The following is a 14336-nucleotide window of genomic DNA, read 5'->3' on the forward strand; positions in this document are numbered from 1 at the left end:
AAAATCTAACAAAAACACTAATCCATTCCAAAATAATATTATTGTTAAGAAACACTTTATACATTTTAGCATAATTCATTTTGCAATAATACACTCTAGTTCTCCATGTTTTTTCTCCTTTTCCATATCAACGACATTCTCTTCAAAAAAAAAAAAAAAAAAAAACATAATCAACTTTCAAATATTAATAAAAGAATAACAACTATAAATTCTAATAGAATGTAGTAGACATTAAACAATTGTAATTTATTCTAACAACATACATTACTAGTTATTCTGTTAGAATATACTATTGCTATTCTAATAACATGCATTAGTCGTAATTCTGCTAGAATGGATTACCAGTTAAACAAATATATTTGTTGTTAATAAAACATTCTTAAAGACTTTTTGACAGAATGCATTTATATAAATAAATTCTGACAGAATACACACAAGTTTTAACTTATATTCTAATAGAATTTACAACATCTTTTTTTTATAGAATAAAAACACCAAAATAACATAACTACACATATTAACATCAATTCTAAAAAAATATTTCATTTATATTTGTTGCTTAAACTTCAATTCCTTAAGAAGTCTAACAAAATATTATCTATTTTACTTCTAACGGAATATTTCAACACAAGTATAAACATGTTACCTTAACATATTCTGACAAAATCTTACCAATAAGTCCAACATATCAAACTTGCCTCTTTTACAAATAAACTTTCTCTTTTTGACATTATATCAAACACTTTGAAGACATGTTTTATCACTGTTTTGAAAACCGGACCGGACCGGCCGGTTCAACCGGAAACCGGTCAGGTTACCAGTTTTATAAAGCCCAAAAACCGCTTGTAAATAAACCGGTTAAGAACCGGCGGTTCAACCATAAACCGGTAAAAACCGGACTGGTCAAACCGGAAAAAAACCGGACAATAATTTTCATTAATAAAATTTACACTAAAATGATTCAGGAGACCCACACCTTATTGAAGTAAATCCGCTGTTTGCTTTTAAAAAAAGCCTATAACTACATTTGTTTTATAATGCTCTCTAAGCCTCCCCTTTTGTTTTTTTGTCGATGTGGGATAAGCCTAATAATCAATTTGAGGACTCTTCTACATTAAACAAAAGCTTTTTTTTTTTTACTTTTTTTCATTACGTTAGTAACAAAATTTTGTATGACATAAATTATTAGAATTAGTATTTTGGAAGGTTTCAATTTATAAGTTCAAAAATAAGGTTGTTATTATTATTATTATCATTATATATATATATATATATATATATATATATATATATATATATATATATGACGTCGTACGGTTCATCCGGTTTTTAGGACCGGTCCGACCTTTCGAACCATCAACCCGATAAGACGATCGGTTCGATGTCCGGTCCGGTTTTCAAAACATTGTGTTTCATTATCAAACTATATCATACTATTAATTTAATTTGGCAACTATAGCTTGGTCTTTAGGTGCTAGAGAGGGAATGTCTTCAAGAAGTAGTGGCTTTCTATAACCTAAGGAAATTAAAGGGTTAACCTAAGAAAATACCAATTTGCTTAAAAAAACTAGGCTCTTTTAGTTGAGTGACAAGTTCTTTGCCATTTCTCAGAGCACAAAAGAAAAGAGAGAAGTTTGCTATCCATTCTATAACATCCAACACTAAGATGTTGTGTTTCTCTACTAAATTCTCAATTTTTGTGGTGGATATAAACACAAATAGTAACATCAACCAAACAAAGACTAAAGTTTTAATGAATTTTGATCTTTCTACAAGCAATGAAACTGTCAAAGTTAACCATATAAGTACCCTATCAATGTTCATCATCTAATCTGAACAATTGAAGCTCCTAGTTTTAGCAATCACTTCTAATAAACAATGGCCAAGATACGCATCGCCGGTTAGAAAACAACAGATAGCGACTGATACAAAAATCTTGTCGCTTCTCCTGTATCGATTCTCTCATACTCCATATTTCTTAAGATAAACAACTAAAAAATCGAACAGAATAGTATGACAAACAACAAGTTCAACAAATCTAATATGATTCGTTGACTTCCTGGTGATTCCAAACCCAACGAGTTCATATAACTTCAAAACTAATCAAAAATTATTTTTTGGAGGAAAATTTGATTTAGGGTTTCTTGTGAATAACAAAAATAGGAATGGAGTAACAAGAAGATGAAAAACACAAAATCGGATATGAAAATATCACAGACGGGGTGTGTTGGCGGATGACATCGCATGAGGTGGGTGTCACTGGCGAAAAGGGGAGGGAAGCATCGACCATATGACGATTGTGCTGATTTTCTGGGTGCTCAGACAATGGTGAGAACAATTGGTCGATCGATGATAGGTTTATGGAGAGGATTCCCGATGAATTTTGGTGGATGTTGCAATGAATTTTGGTGGAGGCTAAGATGGGAATGAATTGAGGAATGAAATAAATTAAGGTATCAATTAATGAGTTGAAAACGAGATCGACGATGAGCGGAAGTGGGCAGCAGTGGTGGTGATGGTGTTGATGCCGACGATGAACGTGTTTTACCACTTACGACTATGTCAAATATATTTACTTTATTTCCTTAATTGCAAGATTTCAATTAAATGATTTCCTTAATTAAAAGTACAAAAGGTCCAAAACACTCTTAAATGATTTATTTAATTATTTGTTACTTCTTGAATTCTCATTGATGCATTTAAGCACACAATAGTTGCTAGAAACATTTGAACCACCTATTGAATATATATATATATATATATATATATATATATATATATATATTCAATAGGTGACACAAATGATTAAATAACCTACAAATCACATTGAAACACCTTTGAAAATGGCGATCAACAACATAAAAACCAAGACAAATTCTAGCTTCAGAAACCTTATAAAGCTCATGCCAACGTATCTTCACATTCTAATTCCTCAAACTTGTCCCAACGACGGCCACTGCATCACCGTCAGCAAGTACGTCTCCTTATCCTCATCACCCCTTATGAACGGCTTTTGTCGGACTCCGCCGTCATTCTCATCCTTCAAATAAAAAAATACTATTGTTAGAACCAAAGAACTATTTTTAAACAAAATGGAAAAAGAAAAAAAGATAAATTCAAATATGCCAAATTGTGGTTATGGTTTCTTAGGTTTTGAAACTTTTGATTTTTTGATTTGTTTTCTTTATTTTTTGGTGGATTTTATAAAAAAACTAAAACTTTGTTAGATATAATTACTATTAACAGAAATTATATTTTTCTTGGATGTAAAGACTTTAAAACTCCTTAAACATTTGATAACCCCCAAACAGATTTAAAATTTGTAATAAGATTTTGATTTTTTGTTAGTTTTTTAGTATTTAAGATAATTTTAAAGGTTACATTGTGTATTATCACTTGTCAAGGCTATTTTTTTAAATAATAATCCATACAATTTCTTTTTTTATGAAAAAAAAAAAAAAAAAAAAAAACTATACCATAACTGTGGATTTGGCCATGAAATCGGAGTCCCTTACAAATGAAGTGCCCATACGCCTTCACCACCCACACACCTCCAAAACCGCCACTAGGTCGGTAAAGCATCACTAACACTAATTCGTTTATGTTTTCTTTTAAAATTAAGATGAATAATGGTTGTCGTTTCAAAAGGTCAAACATGTGATTTCACATTGAAAAATTTAAAATTTTAGGATAAGTACACAAATTCACGTCTCTTAAAATCTTAGACGTAAGAACTTACTTTCATTTGAAAACCTAGACATTGTTTCCAAATGTTGGTGTATGTAATCATTTATAGTAGTTTTAATATGATAAGAAAAAGATGTTCATTCAAAAATACACATTTCCTTAAACGATATGATCAAATTTCTTACCATATAGAATCCAAATATATGTCATCATAATATTATCGGGTTGTAAAACTACAAAATAATTGTCATAAAATATACTTGTTTACTCAATAGAGGACCATGTCACTTCTAGATGCTCTTGAAAAGATGTAAAATTCAAAAAATAGCCTGTTACCTTTTGTTTTTAAGTTTTTATTTATCTTCCTTATATAAATACACATGTCAAGATCAAGAGAAGATAATAAAAAGGAAAATTAATAGATTCCAACCTATAACTAAAAATATGAATATAAACAAAAGATAGAAATAAATTTAATTTTGATAATATAAATCATCCGTTATTCTTGTTGTTTATGAAAATAAATGAGGGAAAAAAACATGCAACTCTATGATATATATATATATATATATATATATATATATATATATATATATATATATATATATATATATATATATATATATATATATATATATATATATATATATATATCAAAATAGTTTTATTAAAGAGAAATTAATACGGCAAACAAAACATTTTATTTTATGGCTGAAAATAAAAGTTTCCATTTGGAAAAACTTATGGAATACTTAGAAGGCTTTCCATATTGAAGAGTAGAAGCCATCACTCTTCTTACTTCTAATCAAAGCTCTCTCTCTCTCTCTCTCTCTACCTCTATATATATTAACTCCGTAGTCGATACACATAAAATCAAATAATTAACCCATAAATTAATCACAGTCAAAAACCTTGAGAAATGGCCACCAACACCATAAAAACTAAGACACTTTCCGGCGTCGGAAACCTCATAAAGCTCCTACCAACCGGCACCGTTTTCACCTTCCAATTCCTCAACCCTGTCCTAACCAACGGTGGCCACTGCACCACCGTCAACAAGTACCTCTCCTCCACCCTCATCGCCCTCTGCGGTCTCTCCTGCATATTCTCTTCCTTCACCGACAGCTACGAAGATGATGACGGAACCATCCACTACGGAGTCGCTACCGCTAAGGGCTTCTGGCCGACTCCGTCCTCATCCTCAGGCGTTGATGTTTCGAAGTACAAGCTTCGAATCGGAGACTTTGTGCATGCACTTTTCACGGTGGTTGTTTTTGCGGTGGTGGCGTTGTTGGATGACAACACGGTGGAGTGTTTGTACCCTGCGTTTGAGACGAACGAGAGAATGTTGATGATGGTGGTGCCGCCGGTAATCGGAGCTGTTTCAGGGACGTTGTTCATGGTGTTTCCTAATACACGTCATGGGATAGGGTACCCATCTGCAAGACAATCGAACAAGTGACAAATGCGTAACAAATTAAGAAATTAAAACTGAAGGAAAAAAAGGTGATGACGTAAGCTCTAGTTTTCTTCTTGAAATTCATGCTCAAAGAAATATGCATGTTGTTGTTTTATAATATGTTTATCCTGTTTTGATTTTAAGCTTAATATTAATCATTTTTAATTGCAAAGATTGATTTAATATTAAAAAAAAAAATCATTGCACTTACTAACCTATGCACACACGTGCACGTGCACGATAACACGATTTCACCCCATTTTTTTCATGACGAGTAGTTATAACTTCTACAAGCTAGATACAAACCGGCTGTTTGTTTTTTATTTATTTATTTTTAAATGGCAAATATATTAAAGTACAACTAAATTGTTTTATCTATGTTGAAGATTTGAACATCCAATCTCTAGAAAGAAGGACAACATCATCAATCAATAGACTTTGGTGACTGTTCTTTATTGATATTATATTATCATATATATTAAATTTAATGCCTTAATGGGTAGTTGTTATTTTCATATAAATACTACTTGTTAGTGTTGTCTTGAAATAAAATCAGCCGCAATAAGTCAAATGTTAATATAGTTGTACCACTGCTAAAAATACAGCGATTGATGTCAGTCAGAAATCTGTAGTCGGATATATCTCCCTAATTATCTTTAAATGAACATTTTTTTTATATATTTAATCATAGGAACTAATGTAATTAGCAACTGTCTATTAGTTAATGGTCTACTTGGTGTGAAATCTATCATTATTCCATGCCTAAATGTACAAATGAAATTTAGATTTACAAATAAATAATAATTAATAACTATGTTTACATCAAATTAAACACCAAGCCATAATTCTATTAATAATGTGAGTGTATCACACATCGGTATAACATTATTTTATAAGTGATTATATATGTTAGAGTTTCTCTCCATAATGACTCTTTTAGAGAGAAAATTTTGGACTCTACATATATTTACATGGTATCATAGTCGGCGTCTCGCACCCCTGTGGTTCAGCACATCCTTATTTATCGCCATCGAGACTCCAACTCTGAGGTCTTATAAGTGACTATATATATATATATATATATATATATATATATATATATATATATATATATATATATATATATATATATATATATATATATATATTGGAGTTTTCCTTCTCTCCACCACTACAAGAAAAATGTTTAATAGCTACGGAATCAAAATCTGTAGCTATTATACTACGGAATATGCTACGGAATGTCTTGTCGTAGCTATATTGCTACGGAAATGGTTATGGAATTGCATTCCATAGCTATATCCTAAATAGCTACGGAAAGTTGCTACGGAATCAAAATTGTAGTTATTTAACTACGAAATATGCTACAGAATGGCTGGTCGTAGCTATTTTGCTACGAAAAGGGCTATGGAAATGCATTTCGTAGGTAAATCCTAAATAGTTGTTACGAAATCAAAATTCCGTAGCTATTTTACTACAAAATATGCTACCGAATTGTTGGTTATAGCTAGTTCGCTATGAAACTTGTTATATAATTCATATATGTAGCTAGTTAGCTACATAACTAGCTACCAAATTAAAATTCGTAGGTAGTTGGCTACGAAATTGAAATTCGTAGCTACTTTTGCTACAAAAATTTGCTACACAATAAAATTTTGTAGCTAATCTACTATAGAACTTTTTACGAAAATCTTAACCATAGTTACTTGTGTATACAACTTGTTTTTTGATTTGTAAAATAGCAACGAAAACATATTCCGTACCTATTTGGCTACGAAATATTTCGTAGTCAAGTAGCTACAGAATATGTTTCGATAGCAAAAAATAGAAAATTGTTTTTAATGGTAGTTAAAAAAAGAAAAAGTAATCATGATAGATTAAAGAGGATGGTCTCCACTAGCAAACTAGTAATATCACTTAAGAATATTGGGTATATTAGTTGATAAATGTTTTATAAATCGTACCACTTCCATTTAGGAACTGTGAGTTAGTAAAAATATAAAAACATTTGAAGGGTAATTTGGTAAATTAAGTATTAAGGGGCTTAGAGTAAAGATGAGAATATAAAGGGCTTAAATTAAATAAATGGAATCAAGTTTGGTAATGCTCAGACTACTTTATCATGTTCATAAAATTTATTCTTGAAGAGAGATTCTAGATCTAGGACAGACAGAAGCAATGCCATTTCAGACCAAACACGATGAAGAGCTAACTATTTCCAGTCCCTAGCATGGATTGACTTTATGAGGTTTTTCCAGCAATAACACTCCGGCGTGGCTGAAGTAGCTTCAATAGAGAGAGAGAGAGAGAGATAACGAGAGCGTGATGAAGAGGAAGAGAATTAGACATTCACTACTCAGATTTCTGGCGAAGGTTTGGTGATTGAATGAAGTGCTCCGGTGAAGTGGTTACGAAGGATTTCAGCTATTTGATTACAGAGGTCGGAAGTTGAGTCGATGGTAGGGACGAGTCTAATCTCCAATGTATCTAATAACCGGAAAGCAGTAACTTCGACGAAGAAACTAAGTGGATCAAGTTTAATCTAGAGTCGGATCAGTACATATGTGTAATTGTCATGTATACGAATTGATTAGTTGCGGTATTAGCTAAGTTAGTGTACATAGATCAAAGGTGAGGTTGGATCTGTGCTTGAAAACATTTTTCTGACAGAGCATCTACTTTTCGGAGAAGATCAGGTAACTCCGACGAGAGCATTATGCTCGGGCCAGTCGCGTGAGAGATACGATGTGATCTATATGATTTTTCTGCAACATTAACCCTATGTGCTTCTTTGGAGAGGCGTCCATGGTGTTGGACGACAGTGAGATCTGTGGTGGAGTCTGGCGTGACCTATAGACTGTCTCTCATACATGGAAAGTTCCATTCAATTTCCAAATTGACTTCCATTGATGAGATTTCAGGAATAAATTAGAGGCCGCTAATAAATATTCCAGTATGAACTACAAACATCCTCTGCTACGCTTCGCCCCCAAATCCTGTAAATCCTCTTGTCTGCTCTGCCTATAGCCCCCTGCTCCCTCAATCGCTAGGTACGTTCCATCCATTTTTCTCTATTCTGGTATTGAAAAATCTAAAACATTTTCAGCAAGAATGTTGAGTTCTAGAAGATTTTCTAATTACTTATTAAATTAAATGTTTGTGATGTCTAATTTCAGTAAGTACTATTGTTACAGAGTAGTTTGGTCCATTTTAGCAATTTTCCAGTAATTGGTTTTGTAAATTAGATCCTCTTGAACAATGTTTAGCTTTTGAGAACTATGAACACCATAGTAGCTTCTCTAAATGTTGTGGTAGAGTTAATGAGTTTAAGGGAGAAAACGTTCACGACACATTTCGTTTGATTATTGTAGTGTTAATTGGCTTAGTGCTCAGTATTAAAAGAACCATCGACATTACAAATCATACCAAAAAGATAAAACATAACTCAGAGAAAATATATAAGGTTCACATAAGTCCATATGCATTCATTGAATAGTTCAATTATCATATTTTTAACTAGCAACATGTTATTTGACTGAGATTATTGATTGCTTTCTTGGAGTTAAGAACTAAACATACCCTGATAAAAAACCACATGATGCAATCATAATCAAGAAACCAAATGATATCCATCTAATGATCTAAATCATAAGTCCAAAAAAATTTATTTTTTTGTGTAATATACATTAAATCACAATTGGCAGAAATTAAAGAAATTCCTCCATTTCTTTATGGCACATGTTGTTATCTAATAATTGCTCTAGCATTATCATAAAAATTATGTCGTTTGGGCTGCAACTCCTGGATAGATAATCCACTACACCACCATTGTAATTGTTACTATATTCCACAAGATTTTGAGTTCCTGATATGCCATCTCCTAAATTGCCTCATCCAAGATTCTTCTTGGCTGCACGTAGACTCACTTGTAAAGGCTAAAAGCACATAAAGGAACATCTAATCATTGACAAATGGACTGACTGTAAGATTTATTTAAAAAAAATACTTTATTTAAGAAAATAATATGATTTTAATTTCTTTATGAATGATGCAAGTGGATTGCAGGAGTAATGATGGTGATGATGGGGCATTGAGAGCTATTGATCTTTAATATGATACTGCGTTGATTTCTAGTGGTTTCACTGTGAGTAATTACTGTGATTTACATTTTTGGTTGCTTTGTTAAAAAGGTTGAGTATAATTACAAAAATGGAAATATTTAAGTACTTTTTGTTTTGGTCATTATTAACATACAACGGATTGATTTTTAATTAAGTTTATTTAAAATTTGATTTTGCAGGTTCTGCGATTTTGGTTAAGATTATCAATTTCTGGATTGGAGCTAGTTACGTGTTGACTTTAACTCATTTTCTAGTAATTCGTTTGATATTGTCGAAGTGTCTAGCATAATTCTAACCACTCTCATAAGAATCCAGAAGCTCTAATTCTGGTTCAGCTTCAATGGTTCAAATCTGTGTAATAACATTTTAATTCTATTTATCTACTCTGTATGCAGGTTGTGGCATTTAAGGCCAACTTTACTTCCATCTCACTCTCGAACCAGCCGTAAGGTTATATATTTCATCTTCTGTCAAATTTTTGTTGTTGGGTTTTTTTAACAACAGACTTTGGCCCCTCTCTAATTTCTATTTGCTTAAAAAATCAATATAATAGAAAATTCTTAACTTCTATACTTCTCAACTTCAATTTTACCTTTAGCAAACACCTCTAATACTTTGTAGATCTTTATGCTAACAAAAAATGTTGTCCACAACTTTGGATGAGATATACTTCAACTTCAGCACCATTAGTTTAGATATTTAACTAGTCACTATCAACTTCCCGGATTCATAATCCACCACCATCACTTACCCCAAAACCAGTCAAATGTAATTTGTATTTTGTAACTTCAAACCTATAAAATGATGATGTGGCACCGTCACACTGGTTGCTGCCATGTCATCGTCAATGTGAAAATAGTTGCCTATATCAGTAAGAAATGATAACTTATTGCTGTTATGGGTAAAAATATTAGTACATTGTCTTGATTGGTATAAATACATAAGTACATTGGTATTTCTTGTAATTTGACATCCATTTATTTCAGGAAAGATGTCACAATTCATATTAAGAGGAGCATATGGTGATAATCAAAGGAAAAGAAAGGTGCTCAAACATTGCAATGAAAGCAAAATACAAATATGGTGATAGAATATTATGTATCGAATAATGTTTTTCATTAAATTTGTAGCGACTTTTGATTTTGAAATATGTATCTTTTGATGTGTTGGATATGTCTTTTAGTTTCTATAGAAATACTTTGTTATTTTTGGTTTTATATTAATTGTATTTTTGTAAATTGATATAATAAGTCAAATTAAATAACCGAATTTTATAGAAAAAATGGCATGGAACGATTGCTATGAAATTGACTACAAAAAGTTGTTACGAAATTTGCTACGGAACGAACGGCTATGGAATTTGTTACGGAACGAATGACTACAGAATTTGCTACAGAACAATTAGCTATGGAATTTGTTATGGACCAAATGGCTACAGAATTTGCTACAAAACAATTAGCTACGGAATTTCCTATGGACCAAATGGCTACGAAATTTGCTACGGAACAATTAGCTATGAAATTTGCTATGGACCAAATGACTACGGAATTAGCTACGGAACAATTAGCTACGAAATTTGCTATGGACCAAATGGCTACGAAATTTGCTACAGAGCAAAATAGATACGGAATTTGCTACATAATTCATTGTTACGGAATTGTGATGAAAGTGTGTTGTAGTTGAAATGCTACGGATAGACGTCGTAGCAACGGCCATAGCCAAATTGATACGGAACTATAATTTCGTAGTTAAACATTTTGCTACAAGAAATCTTACTATGGAATCTCATTGACAAATTTCATAGCAACTTCCGTAGTTATTTAGGTTTAGCTACGGAATTACATCATTTTGCTACGGAATTTTTCCGTAGTTAAATTGAAATTTTCTTGTAGTGCACAAGGGCTTTTTTAAAGAGACAATTTTCGGCTCCACATATATTTATAAATAGCGACATAGTTTCAATTCAAATAGGATTCAAAAAAACTAGCAACAATTAATATAGCAAACTAGCAACAATTTTGAAGACCTCGTAAATCTTTAGAAAGCAATGAACATCATAAAGAGGTTATACTTAAGGCTAATTTCTGTTTTTTCCACATTAAATGCTTTAAAGATAGTGTTTAATGATAATTGATGTTTAAAAATACTTAAAGATGGAAGAGGAAAAGGGCTAAATACAGCAATATATACTTTCATTTTTTTATTTATTATAGCATAATACGTGCATTTTTTTTCTTTCACAAATTTGTCCTTTTAACTTTTCCATCATGAATATATTGTACTCTGAAACTCTACCCAACTAAACCATTGCATTCTAAAATAATTTCTTATTACAAAATTGTACTTTGATACGTATTCACAATTTTAGACCATTATAATCTAGAAATTAACTTCGTGCTTACTATACCATGGACCAGAAGAAGAGAAAACTCTCTATAATTAAGTTGAAAATGGAAGACCTTTGTGAAGATGCATTTGTATAACCAACCACTTCCATTGCAAAGGGAACAAAGCTAGGACCTCTTACACTTTTATGTTATAAGGTCTTCCTAATATGCAAAAAATGTACAATTTAAAATCGTAGTCTTAATTGCAATCTAGCGGTCATCTAGATGCTATTCGGCATAACTCAATTTTAGACCATTCACAAAACGTTTTCAAGTACCTTCTTTTTGTGGGTTGAAATGTAACCACCAATACGTTCATGTTAACTTAAACCTATTATTCAGGAAAAAAAAAGCATGCACTACAAAGAGAGAAACACACATTATTACATATGAAATCAAACTAACTAAACTTTGGAAGTAACTATGATACAAAGTAGATTATAGCTTCTTTGCTTAATCTGTTTCCCTTCTTCAACATTCGTATGCTAAAGGTCCATAATAAAAGGTAGATTATAGCTTCTTCACTTGAGCTCGTTCGTATAACAACCCAAAAAATACTGATAAAATTTTCATTTTTAAACCATCAAATTCATACAACCATTTGTTCCAAAACCAGTGTGAGTAAAATGTATCTTTTAAACATCAGAGTAAAATAATAACAATCAATGCGGAAATGCCATCAGGGATGTTGTTTAGTTAAATCGAACCCTTTCCTTTGGAACTGGAAGTACTTGAAAACGTTTAAACTACAAACCGTAAGCACAAAGCTTAGTGGGTTTCCCAAAATACCACATACCATACAACGGACTCAACCCATCATATAATAGGCCCAACCCAACATACCAACAGGCCCAACCCAATATATCAATGGGCTTAACCCAACTTATCAACAGGCCCAACCAAACATAAAAATGAGCCCATCCCAACATACAAACGGACCCAAACCAGCATACCAATACAAGAGTCACAAAGACAACTAGCATCCTACATAGTATAGTGAGAAAACTCACCTCAATCCACAGATAGACAAATCACACACTCGAGCTACTGATACTAGAACTCCTCCTACTAATCATCTACATAATATTCATGGGTCTTGGTTCATAACTAACTCTTATTGGGGTAAAAATGTCATTTTGCCCTTCCAAGACAAGGACCCACTCCAATTGACCAATAGTCTAATTTGTCAAAAAGTCAATCTTCTGGTGTTACACTCAGTGTAACACCATGCTCTACGATCATCATAGAGCTTCAGATGGAAAAGGGGGAAATTCAAGCTACGCTAAGCGTAGAGAAGATTACGCTCATCGTAACCTTGCTGATTTACTAACTTTCTATTAAGCTCTGAATACACAAAAACAACCATTTAATCCTCAGATTTGAATCAAATAAACGTCCTAAGGGGTAAAGTCTCTGAATTTACTCATTTGCATGTCTAAAAAGAGTACAAAGCCAAACCCTAAGTATACAAAACACTCTAATGCTTAAGACCTCATGCATGAATGGATGAGGGTAACCAAGCTCTTATTTTTATGACTCTACAAGCTCAAAAACATCTGAAAATGATACCCAAAAGGTCTAGAGTAGCTTATAACCATTAAGACCAAGGTTATGGGACAAAAAAACATATAAACTCATGAGCTAACTAGATTTAGCATAAAGGAAAATCAAGATGGAAACTTTATACCTCTTGGAGATGGATTATAAGGTGCAAAATCTGGATCTACAAATCTTGGAGCTCCTAAATGCTTCTCCAATGGACTCTTCCTTCAAAGATGCACACAAAAACACTCTAAGGCTTTAAAATTATCACATGGTGGCTAGGGTTTCGAGATGAATGGATACAAGGTTTGAGGCTGAGCATGAGCCCTCAAGGAGTTAGAGCCTTTAAATAGGGTTCACAACCCTACAATTAGGGCTTTGGTGTTGCACACCTACAGTCACCATAGGGCATTAATCTCCTACATGCGGTCAATCACCTACGCCCAACATAGGGGTCTATCTTACGCTTATATGACACTAAAATGCAAAAACGATAAATTTGGATCTTAAAGATTTATACATGAGAAAATCAACGTTACAACTCTCCCCCACTTAAATTAGATTTCATACTCAAAATCATTCCTTACAACTTACTCCACTACACCAGCCGGTCCCGTTTAAACCCTTGAATCTAGGATAGAATTGAGAGATCATCTCACACAGACGACCACCTTTTGATGTTATTACCGAACCCAATCTTAGCATAAATCATGCGTTCTGATGAAGGGACGAACAATATCACTCCTCAATAACCCTCAAAGAGAAGGTCTAACCCTTCTGTCTGAAATCTAAAACCTTATACAATTCTTGATTTTCAGACATCCACAACCATTCAAACCACATCCATAATGACTCTAATCCTTAACCCGGACCGACCCAAACCTCTCTGACCCTCCATTATCTCACTTTTAACTAAAAAGCAGAATCCTTGACTATTCACCAATGCCAATAACATTGCCCTTGGATACGAACGCGACTCCCAACCATTGGTGTTAGTCCCATCACATGTATTACAAACTGCCAACCAAATTCTGCATTTTCGATCAATGTCCATGCTTTTGCATTTTCCTATTAATAAACTGGAATATGAAATTCCCTACTGATTGCTAAAATTGATAATCTGACACCCGGTCGCACCCC

General features: G+C 32.7%; 1 protein-coding gene and 1 long non-coding RNA gene across 2 annotated transcripts; both read left to right on the forward strand.

The window, feature by feature from the left end:
- Positions 1–4504: 4504 nt before the first annotated feature.
- Positions 4505–5318, forward strand: LOC111904000 (protein DMP2). Its single transcript, XM_023899780.3, has one exon. The coding sequence runs from the start codon at positions 4607–4609 to the stop codon at positions 5147–5149; it is 543 nt and encodes a 180-aa protein (XP_023755548.1). The 5' UTR covers positions 4505–4606; the 3' UTR covers positions 5150–5318.
- A 1016-nt stretch (positions 5319–6334) lies between these two features.
- Positions 6335–10505, forward strand: LOC111904008 (uncharacterized). Its single transcript, XR_006184458.2, has 4 exons — positions 6335–9290; positions 9447–9491; positions 9663–9717; positions 10254–10505. It is a non-coding gene; the product is annotated as an uncharacterized LOC111904008 (long non-coding RNA).
- The last annotated feature ends 3831 nt before the right edge of the window (positions 10506–14336 follow it).

The sequence above is a fragment of the Lactuca sativa genome, chromosome 6 (assembly GCF_002870075.4).
Source record: "Lactuca sativa cultivar Salinas chromosome 6, Lsat_Salinas_v11, whole genome shotgun sequence".
Classification (NCBI taxonomy): Eukaryota; Viridiplantae; Streptophyta; class Magnoliopsida; order Asterales; family Asteraceae; genus Lactuca; species Lactuca sativa.